The sequence below is a fragment of the Geotrypetes seraphini genome, chromosome 15 (assembly GCF_902459505.1).
Source record: "Geotrypetes seraphini chromosome 15, aGeoSer1.1, whole genome shotgun sequence".
NCBI lineage: Eukaryota > Metazoa > Chordata > Amphibia > Gymnophiona > Dermophiidae > Geotrypetes > Geotrypetes seraphini.
This window is the reverse complement of record NC_047098.1, coordinates 38,091,663-38,119,452: the sequence shown is the minus strand read 5'-3', so window position 1 is coordinate 38,119,452 and position 27,790 is coordinate 38,091,663. Positions and strand designations below refer to the sequence as shown.

General features: G+C 44.4%; 1 protein-coding gene across 1 annotated transcript in view; it reads right to left on the bottom strand.

Annotated features, from left to right (window-relative positions):
* The window catches only part of TRPV1 (transient receptor potential cation channel subfamily V member 1), a 41,182-nt gene extending 14,593 nt beyond the window's left edge, over positions 1-26,589 (bottom strand). The window contains exons 1-7 of the mRNA XM_033921953.1: positions 26,478-26,589; positions 25,339-25,491; positions 24,652-24,792; positions 21,752-22,050; positions 18,164-18,340; positions 17,170-17,328; positions 3,535-3,630 (exon numbers count right to left, since the gene is read on the bottom strand). Of these exons, the coding sequence (XP_033777844.1) occupies positions 3,535-3,630; positions 17,170-17,328; positions 18,164-18,340; positions 21,752-22,050; positions 24,652-24,792; positions 25,339-25,456 (990 nt within the window). The 5' untranslated portion in view covers positions 25,457-25,491; positions 26,478-26,589. The remainder of the gene's footprint in view (positions 1-3,534; positions 3,631-17,169; positions 17,329-18,163; positions 18,341-21,751; positions 22,051-24,651; positions 24,793-25,338; positions 25,492-26,477) is intronic.
* Between the last annotated feature and the right edge of the window lie 1,201 nt (positions 26,590-27,790).

Here is a 27,790-nt window from a genome sequence, read left to right as displayed (position 1 = left end):
TACTGAGCACCTTTTTTTACATTATTATCTTTTATATATTTTGTGTTTTGAGAGATTCATTACTTTTTGTTTTTACAAAACAGATTTCACACATTCTAGCAGACCAATTAATGTGATCACATGTGAGAAGTTAATAATCTAGGGTTGCCAGTATTGTGACTGATGTGCCTACCTTTGAGCCTTTGCTGCTACAGGCTGGTTGGAGAGACGTTACCCCAGATAATGCTATAACCCATCATGGATATCAGAGGAGCGTAAGTAGTTTAGGTTTTGCAAATATGAAGGATTTGAGAGCAGTTTATGTGCAGGGTGATATATATGGAGGGGAGTGTGTGGCGCAGTGGTTAAAGCTATAGCCTCAGCACACTGGGATTGTGGGTTCAAACCCATGCTTCTCCTTGTGACCCTGGGCAAGTCACTTAATCCCCCCATTGCCCTAGGTAAATTAGGTAGATTGTTAGCTCGCCGGAACAGACAGGGAAAAATGCTTTAGCCTGAATAAATTAATGTAAACCATTCTGAGCTCCCCTGGGAGAATGGTATAGAAAATTAAATAAATAAATTGAATAAATAGACCTGTGTTCCCAGGATGATGAACTGTAATAACATCATGTTATAAGAGATATTATGATCTGAACAAGAAAGGCACTATGATACACCCACCCTGCTAGTTTAATATTATTTAAGAAGTTTGTTCTTCACAGTTGGATTGACTCCCACATCAATTGACACACAAGATTTATAAGGAGTAAATTAATGTGGTGTGCTTTGCCCTTAAGACTACACTAATAACCCATCATAGATGCTGTCTTGTATCCTTTCTTGCAGTAGTATAGCCAGACATTCAATTCTGAGTGGACCTGAGCCTACTCAGCATCTCTCCCTCCTGCAAGCAATCCAGCGTCTCTCAACCTTCTACAGGCCATCTGGCATCTCTCAACTCCTCCCATGTACCTTTTAAACAATTCAATTCTTTGCCAGCCTCGTACACACTGCATACACTAGCCCCAGAGCCTTTCCCTCTGATGCAAATTACTGTTTCTGCATAGGTGGGACGATGTCAGAGGGAAAGCTCTTGGGCCAGTGCAGCAGTGTGTATGAGTTGCTGCTTGCTGCTGGCAAAGAACTGAAGTATTTAAAAGGTGCAGGGGGGAGGGGAGCTGAGAGAAGCCAGATCACCTACGGGGGAGGGCAGAGACATGCCAGGAGTTTACAGCTGGTGAGGCTTGGGATCTCCGCCAGCCACATCACAAGTGTGCCGCTGCTGGGTGGGTCTGTACCTAAGTAAAGTGGGAGGGGCTGTACCTACCCCGGGCCCAGCTGTGGCTATTTCACTGCTTCCAACCCAAGGCTTGGCCATTCAAGTTTCAAATTTATTGGAATTTGATGTACCGCCCATTGAGGAGCCCATCTGGGCAGGTTTACAATATCAAAACTAATATAGATGAAGAAAGGGGAGGAAAAGGAAGGAGTTAGTAGACAGTATCGCTCAGTACCCTTAGGGGCTCATTTTCAAAACATTTAGACACACAAAGTACCATAGAAACCTACCACTGCTACTATTTAACACTTCTAGGGCATATGCAGTGCTGTACATTTTGACATTAAATAGACAGTCCCAGAGCTTGCAATCTAACTTGGACAGACAGACATGACATAGAAGGTTGGGGATGTAGAGCCCGAGGAGGAGAATTGGGAGTTGAAAGCAGTCTCAAAAAAGTGAGCTTTTAACTTGGACTTGAACACTGTCAGAGACGGAGCCCGCTGTAGGGTTTCAGGCAGTTTGTTCCAGGCATACGGCGCAGCAAGACAGAAGGGACGGAGTCTGGAGTTGGCAGAGGAAGAGAAGGGTACAGATAGGAGGGACTTACCAGTTGAGCGGAGCTCGTTGGGGGGGGGGGAACTTAGGGGAAGAGGAGAGGTAATGAGGGGCAGCTGAGTGAATGAATTTGTAGGACCATAAGAGAAGTTTGAATTGTATTCGGAAATGGATGGAAAGCCAATGAAGTGACTTTAGGAGAGGACTAACATGAGTATAGCAGCTCTCACGGAATATGAGTTGTGCAGCTGAATTCTGGATGGATTGAAGGGGAGAATTATGGCAGAGCGGAAGACCTGAGAGCAACGAGTTGCAATAATCTAAGTGTGAGGTGATGAGGGCGTGGATAACAGTTTCGGTAGTGTGCTCAGAGAGGAAAGGTCGGATTTTGGTAAATTTATAGAGGAAGAAGCGGCAAGTTTTAGCGATCTGATGTATCTGGGTGGAGAAGGAGAGGAGTCAAAGATGACCCCAAGATTGCGAATAGACAAGACAGGGAGGATGAGAGTGTTGTCCACAGAGACAGAGAATTGGGGAAGCAGGGAGGTGGGTTTAGGTGGGAAGATGAGCAGTTCTGTTTTAGCCATATTCAGTTTTAGATGGTGGTGAGACATCCAGGCAGCAATGTCAGACAGACAGACTGAGACTCAGATCTGGGTTGCAGTAGAGATGTCCGGTGCAGAGAGTTAGATCTGGGAGTCATCAGTATACAGGCGATACTAGAAACTATAGGAGGAGATCAGTGCTCCAAGTGAGCAGTTGTAGATTGAGAAAAGAAGTGTTCTCAGGACAGAGCTTTGAGCTACTCCAATTGATAGTGGGATGGCTGTGGAGGAAGTACCTATGGGGCTTTGTGTGTCTAAGTGCTTTGAAAATGAGCCCTTAATGTCCTTCCTTTCATTCCTCCATCTCCAGGATACAATGACACTGTAGTGCTTATTCCTCACACTGAGACACTATCATTCACCGCATATGTTTATGACTGAGAGGTAAAAATGAAGCTAGTTTTGAAGCTCCAGTGGATGACAGATATGTATCACCACATAAGAGGGCTCCTACATACTGAAAGATCACTTGGACACACAAAGATAGAGGCGTGAAGAAGGTACAAGAGGTTATTTACAGCATGCTGGACCCTTGTGCAGTGAACAGCCTGCTTACAAGAGTATTAGAAACAGGAAATGCATGCACTTTTATGCCCTTTTCACTAAGCATATGCAAACTAATATATGCAAAAACTACAATTTTCATTTGTTACTTCTATAACTTTCTACAATTATTGGTCCTAAGCCAGCACTTATGATAGGTTCAGGGGTACAACATATAGTCCTATAGGAAGCTAGTTCATTTATCTACTTATCTAAGCCTTGCAGTTCTAAATGTTACATGTTCAGGAGGGCAGGGCTCAAACTCTTATCTATTTAGATTACAATGTGGTAAGGTAGGGACATACATTTCAAGCAGATGATGTCAATAGATTGTACACTGTTTCCAGCTATGTAGGCCAGAGCAGTATTTCAAACAGTTAACCATTTCATGACCCTACAATACGAGACCATCCTACAATAAGTCTGTGAGTGCTGCTACCCCACTAGAAGGATCTAATAGGGTTGGTGCCTCTTTCTTTCCTAGATCCATCCAGAAATGAAAACATAAGCATATTTTGAGATAGTTCTTAATTATAGTCAACGTCAACCTTAGTCGAGAGCACTCACCCCTCTGAAGAAGAAATAGACGGCTCCCAGGACAGTTATCAACTCTCCGCTGTATCGCAGGTAGGCCCGAGTGCTATGCTCTAAAGGGAAGGGAGGCTGCAGAACAAGGGGAAAAGACTCACAATGATTCTCTTTAGAGACCTAGCACTGAAGATTAATGGAAAGTCTTCTCATGTCACAAACTAGGCCTCAAACCAGAATTTGAAATGGATGCAGGCTACTTTGCTACTGAGCCCCAAGGACCTTCCTCACTGACAGGATTATACAGCTCATAGAAGCCTTGTTGGGGGGAGAGGGTTATGCCTACATTGTTGGGAGACTAATAGGAAATAGAATAACAGGACTTTTGCTAATGGGAAAAAGGTGAATGCAGCTGTCAGGTTATGAAATATTGGTGGCTAGTTTGCAGTTAAACTACTTTGAGTTCACAGAGATTATAAATGAACTGCACACAGTTCAGGTGCATTTGTTACCACTTGCTACCTTGTATGCTGTTACTTAACACTTTGCTAGATGTTTGCACCCCAGAAGTGAATACCAGGGTTTGGAAACTTGTCACACAACTAGGGTTAACATTTGGCTCTAGAAAAAGGAGGACAGATTGAGACATCCAGGTTTTACTTCCATTGGTTTCAATGGAAGTAAAACCCAGATGTCTCTATCCATCCTCCTTACTTCCATTGTGTTCAGTGAAGTAAAACCTGGATATCTCAATCTGCCCTCTTTTTTCTGGAGCCAAATGGTAACCCTATGGCACAGCACCAAGTTTAAAGACTTTAAGGAATGATACAGTGGGATTTGACTAATTGTAGAGGCTTTGGAAAAAAGGTACCTCCCATGCATTCAGGGTCTAGGACAATTCAGTGCGCCCAGTTCAGCATGGCCATTTCATTGCTGGTGAGCACTTACCTTGCTGAAGCTGGTTTCATCAGACAAATATCATGATGAAAGAGGGGGCATATAAGAAGATTTGCCCCCCCCCTCACCTCCTCCCACTGGTGCTGAAGTCTCAATTGGACAAGTGAAAGAAGGCTTCCAGGACAGGCCCAATTGCTTCAAGGTTTGAAAGAGGCCGGGGGGGGGGCAGAGGTCCCCCTCGCCCTCCACTGGTGCTTCAATAAAATTATCTGAAGGCTTCCACTGCAGCCAGAAGTGCTCCCCTCATTCCTCACTGGTGCTTCAATAAAGTTATCTGAGACAGCATAGGGACAGCATCTGTCACACTCCTCAGCTCTTCAGGTGAGCTGGGTGGGGGCTGACTCAGCATGATAGCTATCTGAGACAGCATGGGGACAGCATCTGTCAGACTCCTCAGCTCTTCAGGTGAGCTGGGTGGGGGCCGACTCAGCATGATAGCTATCTGAGACAGCATGGGGACAGCATCTGTCAGACTCATCGGTTCTTCGGGTGAGCTGGGTAGGGACTGACTCAGCGCATGGGGGCTACTCGGGACAACATCTTTCAAATTCAGCATCTGTCAGACTCCACGTGAGCTGCCCATTCAGGTGAGCTGGGTGGGGGCCGACTCAACACAATGAAACAGCAGCGCTGAATTGGTCATACTGAAATGGCTGTACTGACTTGTTCCATTCTGCCCATTGATGCACACAAAAATGGAAAGCTTCCGGAGCAGTGCGGAGCATTCAGTGCGCCTCCCTGCACTATAAAAACGCTATTGCAGTTTAGTAAAAGGGGGGTTATTTTATGCACCTAGGCAATTATTAAGATCATTGGATGATAACAGAGTTGTACCCCATATTCTAAAGGCTCATCTTGTCTCAACCAGAAATTGCATTTTTAAAATTTAGTTCCAATTTTATGGAACAGAAAGGAAGAATCTTTCCAAAATTTTAAAAGACATCTAAAGGCACATTATTTTCAATTGGCCGTTTTAAACCGACAGGATGTGAATTTGGGACTTCAATCTGCATTTATATTTTCTTATTTATTTTTATTAAATTAATTTATTTTATTTTATTAATTTTGATTGTTTTATAATATTATGTATTAGGAATGTTACTTTTTCCTTCTTTTCTTTATCTTTTCTATTTAAATAGAGTTCTTTTCATAATTTTGATTGAATTATACTGTAAACCGCTTTGATCCTTTTTTGGCTTTATATGCAGTATATAAAGATTTTAATTAACATAAACATAATGGCTTCACTAGCTTTCCTTATTCTTTTAAAAGAGATACAGGGCCAGCACAGAAAGGCACGTATCCCTTTATGACTGAGGCACTGACACAGGCTAATGAATCCAGGCTGCATTAGGATCAGATGCAAATACTTAGACACAGTGGCACTGGCTGGTATGATGATTTTGACTGGAGGGACAAAAGAGCTCATGTATTATAGACAGAAAGCAAAAGATTAAGTAGCCAAATTGAGATACAGAATATGATGGCATTAAATATGATCAACAAAATGGCTAAACCTATGGAACAATCCAGTCCAGGAGAAAAGCAAGCCTGGCACATGTGCAAAGAATGATATGGATTTTAGACAATTTGTTAATATACTGGGCCAGAACAAGGGTAGCAATAAGTGAGGCATTGGGCACACCATGGCAAAAGGCAGTGGTGCAAAGCATAGAGCACATGGGAATGAAATGGGAGCAATGATGTCCCCACACTTTGGAAGACAGCATCATCATTCATAATTTGGAAGGTAGCAACCTGGTGTGTAAACTAGGCTGTGTTATGACTTTTGTGGGCCCCAGCCACTTTTGCCTTGGTTAAGGTTACCATGGCCCCACCCCCAGGCCCGCCCCATTCTGCCCGGCCATTGCCCATTCTGCTCGAGTCACGCCTTGTTCTGTCCCCCATTACAGACCCCCCTCAACCTGTTTGCTCGTCAGGACAGCATCTGCGCATGCACTGGTGTACAGCTATGACATCACATGTATGCATCTGACATCACCGTGTTGCATCCACGCATGCGCAAATGCCGTCCCGACAAAGTGCCGGGTTTTGAAAATCCATCCGGACCCCCAGACCTGTCCTCAAAAAGGAGGACATGTCCAGAGAAATCCGGACATCTGGTAACCCTAGCTTTGGTGATCCCCTCCTTCGGTGGCATTAACTATAAGACTGGGCTTTTTATTTGAATTATGTATATTTTATTTTTATTTGATGTATTTGTATTCTATCTATTGTGTATATTTTCGAGACTAAATGGCAAGGCATGAAAATAACCTACTTCATATTTAGGGTTCCTTTTACTAAGCTGCTAAGGTGTTACTAAGGTGTTTTTAGCGCATGCAGCATTTTAGCGCGCACTAAACCTGCGCTACATGGCTAGAACTAACACCAGCTCAGTTCTGGTGTTAAGGTCTAGTGCGCGCTATTCCGCGTGTTAAAGCCCTAACGCAGCTTAGTAAAAGGAGCCCTTATTCTTTCTGATTAAAAAGATAAAGAATTATTGGGCCTAATAGATGCCTGCCATGGTTGCAAAAGGGAATTAATCTAATTGCTAATATATATAATAATAATAATAACAGTTTATATACCGCAGGACCATGAAGTTCTATGCGGTTTACTTAAGATAAAAAAATGGTACAAATTGATTGAACTTAAAGGAGGTGAGAGAAAGTGGTTAAGAGGTCAAGGGAACCGTTATTGAGGTGGAAAGAGATGTACGGGTCATCTGTCTAGATATTTCAGGAACAGATATGTTTTTAGGCGCTTCCTGAATTTCTCATAAGTAGTGGGTGAGAGCAATTGTTCTAGATCTTAGATATATATATACTAGCTCTTTAAGCCCATTACATTAACGGGTGCTAGAGACGCTTCCTCCCTTTCCCCTTCCCCTTGCATTTCCCTTTGCACGGTCTCCCTCGTGATCAGGATGGGGTGGAGGGGGCTGCCGGCCAGGGCTGGCGGAGAGGAGCTAGGCGGCTGGAGGAGTAGCAGCAGTCGCTGCCGATCGCAGCCTCTGTCCTACCTGGATTTGCTTTTTTATCTGCATAGAGAAGGTGGAGAGCGGCCTGCGAGGTTCGCTACAGCGGCTGACGAACCTCAGCAGGCCGCTTTGAAGAGCAGCGGCAGCGGGAGGGAGGAGTATCTGGAACACGCGCCTCCAGCTAGCGCAGGCGCCGTGAGGTGTGACACAGAAGCACACCTCACGCCACCAGGAATAATGATCTTTGAAAAGCGCATGCGCGCTTAGCCTTTTATTATTATGGATATACACACAGTATATTCTTGTAGACTGCAGCACAGAGGCAGGGTGTGATTATTGTCCATTCCTGTGAGGCCCACAACAATAAAATGATAGAGAAAATGGCAACTAAAAACAGGCAACTTCGTTAGAGGTGTCAGAAGCACATAAATAAACTATGAGAAGCTAACAGTTCAGTGCTGGGTTTGTATAGACCAGAAGGGGTCCACCTTGTACTTAGCAGGTCAAACAGAGAGTATTTGCCTCATGAGAGGGGAACAAAGAAGAAAAAGGCATGCCGCTTTTCAAGATGACCACAGCCCCCCTCCTCCTAAGTGTCCCTTGATGAAGGCATTGTAGATCCTGAAACTTGGATCCTTGTTGGGATATTTTCATAATAAAGACTATGGGCTCCTTTTACATAGCCGCGCTAACGGGGTTAACACTCGCGACTTTTCATCACGCGCTAACTCCCGCGCTGGCAAAAACTACCCGCCTGCTCAAGAGGAGGCGGTAGCGGCTAGCGCATCCGGCGGTTTAGCGAGCGATATGCGCATTAATCTAATCTAATCCTTAGGTTTGTATACTGCATCATCTCCACATTCGTAGAGCTCGGCACGGTTTACAGTGGAAGAAATAGGAAGGAACTACAACAGAGGGTTAGAGGTAGCGTGCCTTTGTAAAAGGAGCTCAATGTATTGGTTGATTAGCACATCTCCCTTGCCTTTTTCTTCTTTGTCTGTCCACCTTTTACGTACACATTTGGATATTTTTATTCCTGAAACTGCATTTGGCAATTGAAGAGTTAATAGAGTTCCTATGCCAGTGTTGGCGGCAGGGCCCATCTCTTGGCAGCACAGTTCTCCAGCCAAAAAGGATAACAGTTAATCTTGAGAGTGCAGATGCCCTTAGATCGGAGATGCTAGGGCTGGTGTTTGGGTATTAGTTACTTTGGTACAAAATCATGTGACTGGGAAAATGTAAGAACAATTATGAAGCAGACTTAAAAGGCGACTTGGTGCAAAAAGGGACGGGCAAGGATTTGTTTAAGGGAAATTGGTAGAGACAGCACAAAATGGTTGCCCCCGTCTCAGACTTTGGAGGAAAGGCGGGAGAATGGAGATATGATAGAGACATTTAAGTACCTACATGTACCTACATGGAATAAATGAAAGAAAGCTCTGGAATGAGAGGGCATAGGATGAAATTAAGAGGTGACAGGCTCAGGAGTAATCTCTTTTTTTAGAGAAAGGGTGTTATATACGTGGAACAGTCTCCCAGTAGAGGTGTTGGAGACAAAGACTGTGGGCTCCTTCTATCAAGCCGCACTAGCGGGGTTAACGCACGCAACGTTTCATCATGCATTAACCTCTGCGCTGGCCAGAAAATTACCACCTGCTCAAGGGAGGCATTGGCGGCTAATGTGGCCGGCGGTTTAACGCCCGCTATTACACGTGTTAAACCGCTAGCACGGCTTGATAAAAGGAGCTCTGTGTCTGAATTAATGAAAGCAAAGGATGGGCATGTGGGATCTCTTAGAGAGTGGATGTCACGGATGGGCAGGCTGAACGGGCCATCTGGCCTTTATCTGCCATTATGTTTCTACATCCAGCACTGTGTGACTGGGTGAGAGGCAAAGGAGAATAATGGTAGTAAAAAAGGAAGAAAATGTATTCTTGGTAGGGTTGTCCAGAAAAACCCTAAGTTGAAAAAACTGTGTGAGGTTTTTCCCATGAATCTGATTGTACTTGATCAAAAAATAATTAAAATAAATTTTTTAAAGCCCATCCTGGGTCTCTCAAAGGCACTGGTTACATAAAGCTCAGCTTTTCTTAAAATTTGAAGACCAAATTTCTTGGTATTATAGTTATAGCTCAGTACAACATGAGGCCTTGTTGCAAGGAGCTGAACAGCATCTCAAGAAGACATTGAATGCTTGAGTGTTTGGAACGCCATTGGTAGATGACAACAACAAAGTGTATGTGTTTAGCTATTAGCGAAATATGTAGAATTTCTGTTATTTTTCCACAATTACGTGCAGATATTGAAGGTTCATTTATTTAAATAATGCTACATTTTTTGCATTAAATGACCTTTTATCATTATTTGATGACAGGAGAATGTTTTCCTTTTCTTTTGTGGGGTTCTACGGAATCCAACCCAACTTGTTATATTAAGCATATTGGAACCTCTGTAGCGTTATTTCTGTACTGATTTATTGTTCTTTTTCAATAAAACAGACTTGACATTCAGTGGTTTAGTAAGGGAAGAGCGGGAGGGAGGTGGCCCGCCCCGGATGTTCTCCTCCTCTCTGTACCCCCGCTCCTTCCCTGCTCCCATTGACGTGCGTGCACACCGCTTCCCTTCCCCCATACCTTTGTAACATTACTAGCGTGAGCAGCAACCCCCAACCTGCTACTGGGCCAATGTCAGCTCTTCCTCTGATGTCACTTCTTAGACCCGTGCCTAGGAAGTTACATCAGAAGAAGAGCAGACGCTGGCACGACAGCAGGTTGGGGGTTGCTGCTCGTGCCAGGAACGTTACAGAGGTACGGGAGAAGGGAAGCGGTGTGTGTGTGACAGGAAGGGGCAGGGAAGGAGCGTGTGGAGGTAGGGGGGCAGTGCATGGAAGAGAGAGGGGTAGGGATGCCACCGCCCCGGGCGCTCTCACCTTCGCTACGTCACTGTTGGTATTATCAGTTTGTCATTGCTGAGTGTGAAAGCATAAAAGTTATAGCTAGAATACCAAGAAATTTGCTCCATTAAGCAAAAATAATTTTATGAAAACGGAGCTTTATGTAATCAGAGGTTTTGGTGGACCCAGGATGAGCTTTAAAAACATTTTTAAAATTATTTTCTGATCAAGCACAATCAAATTTATGGGAAAATCTTTCATTCACACAGTTTTTCTGGACAATCCTAACCCTTGGCCATGAGCGCTGCTGGGTTGGTGTAGGTTTGGGTTATAGCTAAACAGAGTTAGAACTTAAGAACTGCCATCTCCGGATCAGACCTTCGGTCCATCAAGTCCGGCGATCCACACACGCGAAGGCCCAGCCAGGTGTACACCTGGCGTAATTCTAGTCACCCATATCCCTCTATGCCTCTCGTAAGGAGATGTGCATCTAGTTTGCTTTTGAATCCTAAAAACGGTGAATTCCGCAACAACCTCCTCCGGGAGAGCATTCCAGGCGTCCACCACCCACTGCGCGAAGCAGAACTTCCTGATATCTGTCCTGGACTTGTTCCCCCCTCAGCTTCAGTCCATGTCCTCTTGTCCTTGTCACATTGGATATTGTAAATAATTTTTTTTCCTGCTCTATTTTGTCAATTTCTTTCAGTATTTTGAAAGTCTCGATCATATCCCCTCGCAGTCTCCTTTTCTCAAGGGAGAACAATCGTTCCTCGTATTCCAAGTTCTCTATACCTTTTATTAGCTTTGTTGCTTGTCTCTGCACCCTCTCCAGCAGTTTTATATCCTTTTTTAAGTTGGGAGACCAATGTTGGACACAGTATTCCAAGTGTGGTCTGACCATTGCTCTGTTGTTGCGAGCTGTGATATTTATTGCAGTTAAGAATAGCCGCTGCTGGATCAGACTAGTGATCCATCGCGCCCAGTAGTTAGCATGTTAAAGAAACTGGCAGGAATCCTGAAAGCATATAAGCGAAGGTTTGGGGGACAGTGGGAGGGGCCAAGCACTACAGTATGTCTGTCTGTGTTAAGCTGCTTTTATGAATGATTTGGATTAGTGACTTTGTGGGAAGCAACCTCTCTGGTTAACAATATACATCATGCACATTATCTGAGACAATGAAATAGGTTAGTGACTCCAGACAAAGCCCCTGTCCTTTTTTTCTAATCCTTTTCATAATTACATTACATTACATTAGGGATTTCTATTCCGCCATTACCTTGCGGTTCAAGGCAGATTACAAATGGATTGTCCAGAGATTAGAAGTATTTAGGGAGTAGTTTGTACATTTCTTTGAGTTGCTAAGAATTACATCTGAGTTGTCAAGATATTGGAGGTACATATGTAGTAGTTCCAGGTGATGCTTGGGACATTCCTGATTGTGTTAGTTGGGTTTTATGTGTTTTTTGAATTGAAGGGTTTTTATTTCTTTCTTGAAGGTTTTGTAGTCTGTGGTCATGGTCAGTAGGTTGTAGAGTTGTGGGTCAAGTATTGCAGCTCGAGTGGCTAGGAGGTTGTCGTACAGTTTTTTTCTGTTGACGTTTTTGGTTGGAGGGTGGGTGAATGGTGCGTGGGTTCTCCTAGGTCTGGTTGAGGTGGATTGAACTAGTCGATTGTTCCAATAGGCTGGGATGTCTCCGTTTGTTGCTTTAAATAGTAGGCAGGAAAATTTCAAGTGTATTAAGGAATAATTTACTTTAAAAGCATACAGGGATAACCTTGGCTACCAGTATTATCCACTACTGTTTGGCCATCTTCTGATAGCTTCAGTCTGTTCCAGGGAATGTAAATCTCCGCACTATCATTGTATGAATTTGATAGAGAGGAAGCTCTATTCTAGACATCAGGTAGTCAGGGCTTCAAACTCAATGTAATAAAACCCTTATGAACTAAGTTTTGAAAATGTTCAGATGCTAAAAGAACACAATTAACCTCCATGGGTTTGAGTTTACTCAATTTGGGGATATTTAAGCACTCACACTACTAAATAAAAGTAGGGTTCCCTTATTTTGAGATGCAAAAGCCCCAACACATGGCCCCGTCCAGTTCCCCCCCCTTCCCCCCAGTAAGCCTTGTCTCTTCTTCCCTGACCTCCCTGCACATGCTCAAAGGCCCTCCAGAGGTGGCCGGAGCTTGTCGGGGCGTTCCAGAGAAAGGGCCAAAGCCGATCCGAGCAACAAGTTTGTCGCTACTTGCGCCGAAGTTAAAAAGGTACGGGGAAGGGGTGTGGGCACATGCACGCGGCGGGGGGAGGGGTGGGGAGGGGGCAGAGAGGAGGAGGAGTGCCGGTGCCCTGAGGAAGACTGCACCCAGGGCGAACCAACTCCCTTGCACCCCCTTTTACTATGCCACTGATTGCACACAGTATTCCAGCTGAAATCTGTGCTACAGAAGCACTATCCCCTCCTGTTTCCTGTTCTTCCTCTGCACCAAAGCATCCTACCTTCTGCCGTCACGCTTTCTATGTGATTTTTCCCACCTTAATGTCATGAGACAATCGCTCCCAGATCATAGTTTGGTGTTTTTTGCAATGCACAGTAGAACTTTACAAAAGGGAGAAAGAAAATCCAACGTAGTCTGCAGTAAACAACAGCAAGCAGAAAACAACGAACAGACTGCAGATAATGTACAAGATGCAGGCGTTGTTTTGCACTATATCACTATATATTTCAATCACACTTAGAGACACCGGATATCATTTGCACATTTTCACTTTATTTCTCTTTAATATGTTTTTGTATGACACTATCACTTTTGTCATATCACCATTTGCTTGCTTCACCTTTTTATGTTTACACATTATCTTAAGTATTTATGCTTAAATTCATTAGGACCCCTGAGGAAGGCGTGTTATCTGAAACACGGACCGTGTCGGGTCCCTTGGTTGGCTATAAGGTTGTATATGTTACTGCATTTATTAATAAACGCCTGCATCTTGTACATTATCTGCAGTCTGTTCGTTGTTTTCTGCTTGCTGTTGTTTACTGCAGACTACGTTGGATTTTCTTTCTCCCTTTTGACCACAAAAAGGCAGCATACAGGTCCTATTCCTTTCCTCTTACTGTGCTGAAAGGGTTTAGAGCAGTGTTCTTCAACCTTTTTACACCTGTGGACCGGCGGAAATAAAATAATTATTTTGTGGACCGGCAAACTACTAAGACTGAAATTTTTTTTAAAAAACCATCGCCGCCCTGTCCCCGCGAGCTCGGTCCCACAAACCATCTGATCCCATCCGCACAAGCCTCAAATAGTTATGATTTTATATTGTACATATTTTATTAAAGTATAAAAAGAAACAATATTCTATACAATTGTCATTTTATAAATACAAATAATACAGAGCAAGGATCAACAAACCCCCTGTCTCCCCTCCCCTTCACATATATCCCCTCTACTATCAAGAAAACTGAATAAGCCAAATTTCTCTAATCTTTCGCTGTATGGCAGCTCCTCCAACACCTTAACCATCTTAGTCGCTCTTCTCTGGACCCTTTCGAGTAGTAGTACCGTGTCCTCCTTCATGTACGGTGACCAGTGCTGGACGCAGTACTCCAGGTGAGGGCGTACAGCGTCATGATAACCTTCTCTGTCTCTTCAGTCCAGCATCTGCCCCTTCCATTCACTGTCTGTCTTTCCCTGCCATTTCTCTTCCCCCCCCCCCAATTTGGTCTGGCATACATCATCTTTCTTCTGTTTCCCTCATGGTCTGGCATCTCTGTCCTTCCCTTCCCCCTGTGGTTTTTAGCATCTCTCTCTTCTCATTTCCTCCACTCAGATCTGATATCGTTCTCTGCTCTCTCTTCCCTTTTCTTCTCTGGTCTTCCTTCTCTATTTTCTGCCTCCATCTAAATTAAATTCTTTCTTACTATTTAGTCCTGTTTCCCTCTTTTCACTGTGTCTACCCACAGCTTGTCACCCCTCCATTATCTTACTATTTTCTTCCCCCTTTATTTAGCTCCTCCTTCCATCCAGTATGTGTTCTTTCCCCACTTCCAATTCAACATCTGCTCTCCCCTCTCAACTGACATCCATCTGCCTTCTGCTCTCTCTCCCTTCTTCTCACTTCCATCATCTGTCTCCTTCTCTCTCTCATCTCCTCCATTCCATCATCTGCCCCTTCTCTCTCTTCCCCCCCCCCCAACTTCCATCATCTGCCCCCCTTCCCCTCACCTTTGCGGGTCACTTTCTTTCCCCTGAGGGTGGTTCATGTCAGAGGGGAAGCTTTGGCCGAGCATAACTGCTTGCAAGGAACAGTGGAACTTACTTGATGTCATGCTGGGGCCCGTTGCCGTTTGAAGAAAAAAAAAAAAAAGGGACCTCCAAAGGGAAACCTCCAGGACAGCTGCTCTTTGCCCTCCTTCAGCAGCCCAAGAGTCTTTAGGCAAGCGGCAGCTCTGTGTGCTTTTAACTTCGGCACAGAGCTGCCTCTAAGCAGTAGTTTAGCGCGGTTTCATGAGGCAGCCTCGGGGCCTTTGCTAGGCCGGCCCACATCGCATCATCGAAGCGGGCCGGCCTAGCAAAGGCCCCGAGGCTGCCTCATGAAACCGCGCTAAACTACTGCTTAGAGGCAGCTCTGTACCGAAGTTAAAAGCATACAGAGCTGCCGCTGCTGGTCGGGAGGTGCGAAGACAAGGCAGGAAGCATACGCTGCAGGAGTCCCGGCGAAGGCAGAAGTCCCGGCACAGCGACGGCAACAGGAAGTTGCAAGTCAGCTGACGTCGGCACTTTTCGTTGCGGCGGGGACCCGAGTCCTTCGCGGACCGGCAAGATTTTTTTGCGGACCGGCACCGGTCCGCGGACCGGCGGTTGAAGAACTGTGGTTTAGAGTACAAGAGTCCAAGTCTCACTGATGTGAGCTTATACTATCAGCGATACTTTTGTACCTAATAAATCCTGAGGTTGCTTCATTCTGTTTTAATATGACTATGTGAATTAATAAACTATATTTCCTTTGACCCCATTTGATCGTGATTGGCGTGTGTTTGTTATCTTTTATGCAGTTTGCTTTATACCTTAACCACCATGGACCCCTGAGGAAGGCGTGTTATCCGAAACACGGACCGTGTCGGGTCCCTTGGTTGGCTATAAAGTTGTATATGTTACTGCATTTACTAATAAACAACGCCTGCATCTTGTACATTATCTGCAGTCTGTTCGTTGTTTTCAGTAGAACTTTACACCATATGGAATGATCTTCCACTTCAGGTAGTAGAGACCAACAGCGTGCTCGATTTTAAGAATAAATGGGAAAAACATGTGGGTTCACTTTGAGGAAGTGCTTAGGGGGGTGGGTTATTCGAGTGGGCAGACTTGTTGGGCCGACGGCCCTTTTTTTGCCGCCATACTCTATGTTTCTATGTTTCTATATACTTTACTGCTCCCTTGGTTTTAGGTGTGTTTTTTGTTGGGTTTTTTCCAGTCCAAATGTATGACCCCAAATATTTTAGCATCAGGGGGATGTCTGCTAAACCATGCTAAATAGGTAGCTTGGATGTTTGTGCACATCTCTTCTTTTTTTTGTAAATCTTTATTCATTTTAAAGCCCAAAATAAGTGCAACATATTATACAATCATTTACACTTTAACAGCACTTAAATTAAATCAGAATTATATTCTATGACAAATACATATATCATTCCCTTCCCCCTTCTACTTATCCAGAAATTTGCACTCAAAATAAAAAAAATCTTCCCACCCACCCTCAAGGGAAAATCAACAATCACTCCTTAAAGAATTTTGTCAATGGCTCCCAAATATCCATAAACTTCCTATAATGTCCCTGTTGCATGGCCACTATACGTTCCATTTTAAAAGTGTGACATAGAGACTCCCACCAAAAAGTATAATTTAATCGATCCCAGTTTTTCCAGTTCCTCAAAATAAGTTGTATGGCAACCCCTGTCATTATAAAGAGAAGTTATTCCGAGCAGATATTTGGCACATCTCTTCTAATGACTATTGCGTACTATTGCCAGCCAGCATGGCAAATCCTGTGCCAGCTGCTTAGTACAGGTATGGGTAGGGTCTGGGCAGGTTTGGGGCTGAGTTAGGCATGGCTGGCCCCGACAGTTGGCACATGGGAGGTTAATAGCATGGCTTCTCAGCTCCTCAGGAGAGCAAATAGCATGGCTTGGGCCTATATAGAACTCACCCCGCATTACTGGGATACCTAAATGAGGCACCCTGTTGTAGCATCAGTGGTGTAGTAAGGGGGGGCGCGGTCTGCCCTGGGTACAGTCTTGGTAAAGGCTCTGGCATCCGTCCTTCTCTCCCCCCTCCCCACCCCCCGCTCCTTCCCTTCCCTTCCCTCCCGTGCGTGTGCCTCTTCCCTCCCCTCATACCTTTTTCATTTTCCTTGTGCGAGCTGCATTATGAACTTGCTGCCCACGTCAGTGTTGCCTCTCTCTGATGTCACTTCCGGGTCCCACGCCTAGGACATGACATCAGAGAGATAGCTAACATGATGCGGGCAGCAAATTTGCGGTGTTGCTCGCACCTGGAGAATTAAAAAGGTACATGGGAAGGGAGGCACGCGCGCAGCACGGGGAGTCGGGAAGGAGAGGGGAGGGCGGGGGAGGAGCACCACTCACCCTCACTATGCTACTGTGTAGCACTGTTCACTTAGCCCTGTTATTCAGCAAATAATCTTTGAGCTTCGTTCAAGGACTTTACTCTGGTCTAGATTTAAAGAGAGCTCTATGGTACCCACTCAACCCACCAACAGCTCCACCAGGTTTTTGGGAGGCATTTGAAAGTTAAGTTCAGACTAACAACAGGACTCACCTCCCCTTTGATGGGCCTGTAATAGGCAGATATCGTGAAAATGATCACATACGTGAGATATATCAAGAAGTTACAATAAAAGATGCGTTTCACAAAACGATCCCACTTATTCTGCAGCAGCTTGTTCAGAGGCTCCACCTGCAGCATGTCATGGCGGTTCTGATGGAACAATGAGAGCCAGCCAGATTAAAAATCAGCCACTTCCACAGACAGAATAATAATAATAACTATTTTTCTATACCGCCAACACCACAAAACTTCTAGGCGGTTCACAGAGTAAAGAAGACTGAACATTTCAGTGGTAATACAAAGCATTCAAGAAGGCACAATACAATATTCCATTTATAAAACTACAATATAAAAACTATGACATAGTCTACAATCAAGTAACAAATTTTTTGAACAAATGGGTCTTAACTGATTTTCTAAAAGTGCAATAAGATGCAGTCTGTTGAATCAAATCATCTAACCATACTTGAACTTTACCTGCTTGATAGGCCAAAGACCGGTCAAAAATCTTTTTGTAACAACAATTTGCGGGATTAGGGAAAGTGAATAAACCAGTACACCGAGTAGACTTAGTAGGCCTAAACAATTCAAAGTGAGAGAAAAGATAGAAACATAGAAACATAGAAGATGACGGCAGAAAAAGGGCTATAGCCCATCAAGTCTGCCCACCGTACTGTCCCTTCCTCTTAAGTCTATACCCAGTGACTATTTATTCAGATTGACTCTCTTAGGGATCCCCTCTTTCCTCCTCTGACCCTCGTAGGGATCCCCTCTTTCCTCCTCTGACCCTCATAGGGATCCCACATATGTATCCCATTTATTCTTGAAGTCCAACACGCTATTGGCCTCGATCACCTGCGCTGGAAGCTCATTCCAACGGTCAATCACTCTTTCTGTGAAGAAGTACTTCCTTATGTCGCCACGAAATTTCCCGCCCCTGAGTTTGAGCGGATGGAGCTAATCCAAATAACAATTTATAGCTTACTGGAGTCTCACTGCTGTAAGCGATGATCTCAAGCACTGAGTTCCTCTCATAAGTATCTACAGAAGACAGGTCATAGAGAGAGGAGTGCACCGGCCCATAGGCCCATTCTGTGAACTTGCGAGACAGGTGGCTGCATTCAGGCTCCTTAATCTCCCTCCTGAGAATATATGCCAATACCTGAGCATTAAAAAATAATAAGATGTCACACTCTAAATCAGTCCAACACTCAACTCCAAAAATATTATGTCTTGACAGAGCTTGCAGTTCAAGTGATCATGAAAAAAAAAACATTGATGGGCTCAATACTCAAAAAAACAGCTGAGCTCCTAAACTTATGCATCTAAGTTGGGCTTCAAGGCCCATATTCTATAAATATATTGGCACCTAAGTTAAGAGCAAAACTCATTTAAAAGACCTTTTAAAACAAATTTCAAGGCGCCTACTTGCGTCTATAAAAACGGTGCCAGAATTGCGCCTATGTAGACGCTTTATGGCACCTAATGCCTCTGTAGATGTGGCCGGAAGTGGTGTCAGATGCGGTTAAGCACCTATATAGGTGTGATTCACGTCAAAGGTAGGCGCCGTAAACATAGGCCTTGAAAACCCAGGCCTACATTCTGGTGCCTACCTTTCCCAAAGGTGCGATTCTCTAAACAGCACCGTCACATCATTGACACATGTCAGCAGCCACTTTTAAGGTGGCTGCCGAAAATGGCGCCATTTATAGAATCCGGGCCTAAGCATCTAATATTCAGTGCTATTTAACTGGCCAGGGATGGGTCCTGGCACTGAGCTGGCTAACTGCAGATATTCAGCAAGAGATAGCCGGCTATCTCCGCTGAATATTTACGGTTAACAGCTAGACTGGTCAAAGGCTATATCACGTGACATAGCCAGTTAGTGCTAATTTTCATTGGCTGAATGGCTAAGTTTAGCCGCCAGATAGACCCACATAAATACATTAGAGTCTCAGTTAACCGGGTCTCAGTTAACAAGAACTCTCACACAACTGGCAAAAAAAAAAATCACCGGAGGGGAAAAGAAAGTCCCTGAAGCACCAGTGGCAGCGTCCTGAGCTGCAAATCCTCCCTCCCTCTCTCAAGCCTTCAAGCACTGAAGCAGCTCTGACCCCCCTCCCTCCCTCCCCGAAGCACCAGCGCAGCAGCAGTCCTGGGCCGCAAAGACCTCCTCCCTCCTTCCCTCCTCCCTCAAGCCACGAAGTGGCAGAAGCAGGTGGCAGTCCAGAGCCGCTCCCTCCCTCCTTCTCTCCCTTCCTTACCTGAGCACAGCCGGTTAGCAGGAGGCAGCCTCAAAACAGGCTGCTCGCAGCCAACCCTGGCAGGGCTTTTCCTTTGATGTGTCAGAAGTGATGCACCAGAGAAAAGACCCTGCCGGGGCTGGTCGTGAACAGCCTGCTTTGAGGCTGCCTCCTCCTGACCAACTGCGCTTGGGTAAGGAAGGGAGAGAAGGAGGGAGCGAGGGTGTTCATGGCTCCGGATCGCCACCTGCTTCTGCCACTCCGGGGCTTGAGGAAGGAAGGAGGGCTTTATGGCTCAGGATCACTACCGCGCTGGTGTTTTAGGGCAGGAAGGAGGAGGGGGAAATTGAGAATGTGTTAGATAAGGTTTCTAACACACTCTTAATTAACCAGAAAATCAGTTATCCGTATTCACCAGTCCCCTTGGGTGTCAGATAACTGAGATTCTACTGTAGAAGGTCTGTCTTTGGCCACTATAATTTAACCAGCCAGCCGATGAATATCAGCTTAACTGGTTATGTTTCTAGCAGCAAAAAAAACCCTGGAAATGCAATGCTTGTTGCCAAATATAGCCCAGCATTGAATTTCCAGGTTCACTGCTAACCATAAGAGATATAGTACAGTGATGTTTCAATCTTTTTCTGATTTTCTTTAGAGGTAATAAGTTAAACTCATTTCCTAAATATCTCTAAAACCCCTCCTTCTTAAATTTTGTTTTTAAATTTTCTTTCACTTATAATATATTAAGTATTCACTGAGCCTCAGCCCCACCACTTTGATTGGTTAAAACCCTGCCCAATGGTTGAACATGGGGTGGAACTAAGGTTGAAGTTTGTATAAAGAGGCTAAGACTCCGCGGCCATCTTTGCTGTGAGAAAGTTTGGGGAGATGGCTGACACCGACGCTAACGGTAAGACGGGGTAGTGGTATAAAAGTAAATAAGTGCTAGCATTATGTTGTTAAATATAATCCTTTTATATTGATAGAAGTTTTATGTTTTTTAGGGAGGACCCTTGAAAAAGCTGAGAGGCGAAACATGTTGGGTCTGTTCCTTCCATAATGCGCTATGAGAATACATAGAAGGATCACTGAGAGAATTATGGGCAGATAAGTCTATGCTCTAAATGAGATTTATATAAAGACTAAAATTATTTATTTATTGATATATTTAAAAAGAGAGATAAAAATATAGAACATAATACACTTTAAAATAGGAGCCGGTGATGATGAGACCACGTAAAGCTCGCCACAATGAGAAATATTGAGGCGGTGGAGTGGTGGGGCTGAGGCTCAGTGAATACTTAATATATTATAAGTGAAAGAAAATTTAAAAAGAAAATTGAAGAAGGAGGGGTTTTAGAGGTATTTAGGAAATGAGTTTAACCATAAGAGATAGCCAGACTGCCTCTTGTGGTTTGAATATCAGGCTCTAAATTTTTACCTTATTTTCACTTTGGAGCATAAGTTTGCAGCTGAAAATCCATTTTAATTTAGGAGCTTACAAGTCATGGACCTGCCATTTACTTGCCTTGGTTTATAAGCCTCATTTATACATTTCCCCACCTTAAATCTACCCCTGTTGCCATCCACTTTTTATATTCCTAAATTTAGGAGTTTGGTGAAATTCTGAACGTGAAGTTATGCACTCAGCCCTAGTAAATATTCAAAGGGGGGCAATTTAAGAGTTTAACTCTCAAAGCTAGAAACATAAATCCTTTGAATATCAGGCTCATTGTAGTTAAGATATTTCTTTGGACCCCTCAAAAAAACATGTGGCTAATAATATGCTCCTTCTAGTGACTGAGCATCAGATAGGGAATACTAGCAGCCCTGCATTCAAAAATACTTATCTGTGTATAAGTAGGGTTACCATATGGCTGCAGAAAAAAAGGAGGATGGATTGTGACATCCGGGTTTTACTTTCATTGCTTTTGACAACCAGTAATCACAATATAGTAAACATCAAAACAGGCATCACAGGCTACAAACTAAGTGCCACAAATGTTCCATTAGTCCAGAATCTGTAAACTACGTTGGAGTCCTCCAACTGCACTTATGCCAGTGGGAGGCAGTACTTCAATATTATGTTTTCAATCATTAGGGAAAGGCAAGTTCCCTGGAGTCCTGTAGAGCTTCCCTGTCCCTTGCTATTGAAAATGTGATAGTGAAACAGCACCCCCCACTGGCAGGATGTTACTTGGAGGACTCCCACCCAGCGGGAACAGTGATTCTCCTATAGGTCGAGTATTTGCTGTATTTGAAATTAGTTATCTGTGGCCCTCGTCCGATTGATAAAATAATTACAGCTAATGTTTTCTGGATGCACCTACCCCTATCTTGCCTGTTTTTGTAGCGAGGGTGAGGGGGGTCAGGTCATTCTTGTTCTGGATCTCTTCCAGCCTCACTGTTGGGCTGATCTTTGCACCCAGGATTAGAATGTCATTATACATTTGAACCACAAACTTGGTGTTCTCCTTGGTGTTGTCTGCCACTTCCACCAGCGCATGCAGGACCGTGTTGCCCATTGAGTCCTGCTCCGTGATACGAGCAGGCTGGTATGGATTCATCAGCAGGTATTTCACTATGTTTATTTGATTGGTGCAGGCTGCCAGAGAGAGAGGAAGCTCACCTAAAGTCGAATAAACCGAAATGCCAGTTACAATCGAACCCTACAGCCTTCCGCTATAATATTCTTATAACAACTCCCCTGATGCTGAGAATATCTTCCGTAGTCTCCTTTCCTTCTAGTTAATTCCATTCTAGCCTACAGCATGTGGAGGGTAAGTTGTAACTGGTTTTGGTACCTATTTTAATTATACTCTACTTTAGTAGCCTTTTCTTCTTTATAAAATACAGTGGTACCTTGGTTTACAAGCATAATTCATTCCAGAAGCATGCTCATAATCCAAAGTACTTATATATCAAAGCAACTTTCCCCATAGGCCATAATGGCAACACTGACAATTCGTTTCACCACCCAAAAGGTGCCAAGGAACTGGGAGGAAGTAGCGAAGGGTGGCCCAGGGGGTGTGTACCTGTCGGGTGCTGCAGTGTCGCCCCAAGGAAATGCCTCCTCCATCCGCCAGCCGCTGGAGAACCCCTGAGCCCACGTTGCACCGCTTCAGGGGGATGCCTCTTCCACGCTGGTCAGCCTTCCATGCCAGGTGCCTTCCGCACCATGTTGGAGAGGCTCTGAGCCCACGCAGCCGAGCGCCGTCCCACCTACACTTTGCGTATGATCACACACAACGTTGATGATTGATATTGTGCATGATCATACGCAATGTGCAGGTGGGACGGTGCTCGGCTGTGTGGGCTCAGAGGCTCTGCAAAATGGGGCAGAAGGCACCCAGTGTGGAAGGCTGAAACGGTGCTGCCTGCAGCTGTAAGTGCTCGTTTATCGGGGCGGTGCTCAGTTTGCGAGACAAAAGTTTGCTGAGTGCTTTGCTCGTCTTGCAAAACACTCACAAACCACGTTACTCGCAAACCAAGATTTGACTGTACTAGCACAAATAGCTGAAAATACACATATCTGGAGGCAGATTTTAGAAAGGACATCCAGCTCAGAATAAGAACATCCAAGCCAGCATGTCACATATGGAAGCCCATTTCTCATGTATTTTAGAAGAGGATTTGCTGACATACAGCCTCTACTGTCCTGGGTACATTAGAGAGCTTGAGAGCTTGAAGTACCTGTATGTAAACCGCTTTGATTGTGGTGGTAAAATTACAAAAAGGCGGTATACTGGTCTCAATCCCTTTCCCTTTTAAAATATAGTACTCCCCCGAAATTCACAGGGGTTCCATTCTAGAAACCCCTGCAAATTTTGAAAAACTGCAAATGCGTTTTTTCACTTGTCAAAAGACAGGGGGAGGCAGGAGAGGGCAGCTGGAGCGCCGTCGGGTGACATGCAGCTCCTGATTGGTGTAGCCCGACTATACTACAGGAAGAGGCAGTCGGAGCAGACCGCGAATTCACAAGAGAAGACTGTACACAAGAAATCAATATCTAAGTGCTGGCCGCATCCAAAATGAACATCCATTTTACAAAATAAAAAAATATCCAAGGGGTATGTGTGTTTTGGTGGCAGAATAAGAACATCTGTTTAGAAGAGTAGCAATGGTTAGAACAGCTGGTAGAGAACCAGAGGGAGCTGGTTCAAATCTCACTGCAGCCCTTAGAAATATTTTCTTTGTTTTAAATTTTGAGCCCTCCGGGGACACAAAACTATCTACTGCGACTTCCCATACTCCTTCCAGTGGAGAATTGCTCAATGGACCACCCTTCTATAATCTGGCTTGCCAAGTACCAGGTCTAAATACCAACATCCCTACCCATTTTGAAATCGGATTTGGACGTCCATATATTGGGCCCTCCCTAGTCCCGTCCAGAACATTCATCTTGTCATATGAACATACTGCAGTGTTAGATATCCGTATCTTGGCTTTATAAAATTGGGATTTTGGACATCCATGCAATATGGATATCTAAATGCAAGTTCTCAGATGTCCAAAACAGAAACAGAGCTTCTGAAATGGTGTAAATGATCACACCTAGATACTGGCATGTACTGTAGCCGTGCACTATGGCCAAACATCATCCATGCGCAAACCCAAAAGCAATGTACTGTACGTGCTATCAAATCATGGCTTGTACTCTTCTAAGCACTGTTCTCTATGTGAAGTCACAAGAGTAAGTGACAACTTAGCCAGTGGAATAGTAGGGGAGTGAGGGGGGTGCCATTTTGGTGGGGGCACTGGCACCTCTCCACCCCCTTATGCCATGCTCACGTCCTCCTCCATACCTCTTTAAATCTTCACTAGCACAAGCAATTTCTCCGGCCTGCTGCTCAAGCCAGCCTGGCTCCCCTCTGAAATTATTTCTGGGTCACAGAGCCAGGAAGTGACACCAGAGGGAAAGCCCACCAGCGCGAGCAGCAGGCCAGAATAGCTTCTCATGCTGGCAAACATTTAAAGAGGTATGGGAGGAAGGGAGAGTGTGAGTGTGGTGTGGGGGCAGGGAAAGAGTGGGGGGGCGCAGGATGGTGCCACTGCCCCGGGCGCCTCCTATCCTCACTATGCCACTGCACTTACCCACATAAATGACAAGTAGATCCCATTTATATGTCTGCCAGCCACATGAATTTACTCCCCAAATCTTTAGGCAACACATTTTTTCACTTATCAATGCCAGCAGAATATGAGACGCCAACTTGTGCTGGGTTCTCACCAAAATAAAAGCCAGGTCTTCCTTTTGCTTTGATGAAGAACTCTCCATCTGCCTTGGCATGGACATCTGCCCCACGCTGTATCAGAAGCTCCACCAGGTACATATTCCTTCTCTCAATGGCTATATGTAGTGCTGTCTGTCCTAGGAAAACAGTCATTAGTGATCAGCTCACACCAGCGGGCAAGGTTACCTAGAGCTAATGCAAGCTACTTCCAGAATAAAGGGTAACAGGCACTATTCCATCTAAGCTGAGCGGGATTCCTCTAACTGCATTGCTGCTAGCAGGGGTTGGCACTTCAATACTGTGTTTTCGATCACTAGGGACAGGCAGGTCCTCTAGAACAGTGTTCTTCAACCTTTTGACACCTATGGACCGGTGGAAATAAAATAATTATTTTGAGGACCGGCATCAGTCCACGGACCGGCAGTTGAAGAACACTGGTCTAAGTCGTGGGCCAGACCACACCCATTTCCACCCCAGACCCCACACCCATAATAGTACTAATTGTAACACCATTTTTTCCATTCATTTTTCATATACACACACACAGTATAATCGTATTAACAACACATAATGGTTAACCACAAAATTAAACTACACAAAGCACACTGTATGCTTCTCAATATTCCAAAACGCAATATTTTAGAGCAGTCTGAGACTATAACGCTAGCATGAGCTTCTCTTACCCCTGTAGTAGTTGTCTGTGTATGCTGAATTGATAAATTCCTTCAGGTTATCCGTCTTTTCTGCCACTTCCAACAGCAGTGGGATGGTGTCATTTTTTCCATTTTTCAGATTCAGCATGGCTTTCAACAGACACGTTTTCCCAGTATCTGGCTCTAGGAAACAAAGTCAGCTTTCCATCAAACTCTCCTTCCTCATTCCATGAAGAATGGCAACATTTTTATTCTGCATTTTCTGTCCCCCAAACTCCTAGGCCTGTCTTCCAAATTTATTATGGATTTTCTGTTCATCAGTGCTTTGTGTGGTATTCCTTGCTCATTTCAAGTGATTTTTAAACTCTCGTTCTAAAAGATGTTGCTATACACTCAATCTCTACGAATTCTATAATAAATAAATCAGAAAAGAAGGGTGAAATTTTATCCCTTGCAACCAAGCAAAGGTGAGAGATAAACCCACAGCCTATGTATTGAGCCAATGGTGTACTAAGGGGGAGCAGCAGACTACCCCTGCCGCTGTCTTGGTGGGGGTGCCAGCACCTCCCCCCCCCCATACCATGCTTGTGCCCTCTCTTTCCCACCCCCACCTCTTTAAATCTTTGGCAGTGTGAGCAACTTTTCCAGCCTGCTGCTTGTGCCGGCCTTGCTCCCCTCTGAAATCACTTCCGGGTCGCTGGGTCAGGAAGTGAAATCAGAGGGAAAGCCAATGCAGGCCAGAAAAGTTGCTCACACTGTCAAAGATTTGTGGGTCTACAAGCAATTTTTTTATATTCAATTTTCTATACTGTTCTCCCAGGGGAGCTCAGAACAGTTTACATGAATTTATTCAGGTACTCAAGCATTTTTCTCTGTCTGTCCCAGTGGGCTCACAATCTATCTAATGTATCTGGGGCAATGGGGGGATTAAGTAACATGCCCAGGGTCACAAGGAGCAGTGTGGGTTTGAGCCCACAACTTCAGGGTGCTGAGGCTGTAGCTTTAACCACTGCAACACACTCTCTCCTAGCAGTGATAGTGAAACAAACAGTTTTGAAATGGACACTACTGTTCTGCTCTGGTAAGGAAAAGAAACAAAAGGTTGTGCAAAACTTGTGCTAACCAAAGTTAAGTTTAAAGTTTGATAAAGAAAAGTGTCTGAAGTTTACCTTTGAAGTCAGTTTGGCAGGACTGCTGGTAAAGACATGCAGGGCTGTATAAGCTAAAGCAGAAGCCAGTGAGCCTAATTGCAAGAAGGCAGAGCTGTGGCAGATGGCTTAAAATATCCAAGCTGTTTGGGGGGGGGGGGAGGGAAACATTTCATGTTTTGAAGGAGATTTGAAACCTGTGACATAGTTTTTTTTGCTATGAACTATTTGGTTTAAAATTGATTGCACAAGTTTGCCTAAAAGAGTGAATCAGAGGCGTACCTAGGGTATGTGACACCCGGGGCCCATTGTTTTTTGACACCCCCTCCCCCCAATGTAAAAAAATATTTTTAGTAATGTTCCTCCCAGGTGCCAGCCATGAGGGGGTGTTCCCGGCCTAGAAGTCATGGTCCGGGAACTTCCCTTCTCTCGGCCCGGTGCCAAGGCTCTGGATAGTCCCCATGGCCCAAGCCTTCTCTCCCTTTACCTTCCATGAAGCCGATAAAAACTGCCGGCCTCGGAGCAAAAAATACGGTATATAAATGTTATTGTATGTGAAAGACATATTTGTTCTCCAGGTTTTTAAATTAGCTTTTAATATGTGTTTCTTTAATTCCTGATGTTATGTATCTCTCCATAAACCTAATTAAGGGAGTTGGTAAGTTATAAGTCCTTTATAACCTGCAGTAACATAACATACATGCAAGGGAGGCGGGAGGAGTTTGAGCGGGACATGGGTTTGTCTCCCACTTGCACACATAATTTACAAAATACAGTAAGTTACATGCACCATGGCCACATTCACGTGCCCACATTTATACTAGGGCTGTGGCTGGTGTCATTGTGGGTATAAACATTTTAGGCACACTGATGCCAACATTCTATAACGCCCATGTCCTGCCCCCTTGCAATTTGCATGGACCATTATTTTTTAATTTCACCAAAAGAAAAAAAAAAAAAAAAGGCTGAACTTCAATTCTGTGCATTCAATAAGATAAACCCAGAACTGTAACCAAATGCCCCTCTTCTGTGAGATTTTTCAGGCTGCTGAAGAAGAAACGCCTCAGTGGCACCTTTGAACTCATCGTCGGTCAGGTGTTTCACAGTCCTGCGCAGGTAGCCCAGCAAGTCCGTCAGCTCCTTTTTGCTTCCTTCTGTGACAGCGTCGAAGATCCTTCTCTGGTCATAGAGCTGAAAGGATTTCTCCATGCAATTGGTAGTAGATTCCAAGGACAAGCTGTACCTGGCCAAGGAGATCAAAGACACTGTAACTGAAGACAAACTGAAAACTGGACAACACCTCATAGACTTGTGATGTAATTATGATGGTTATT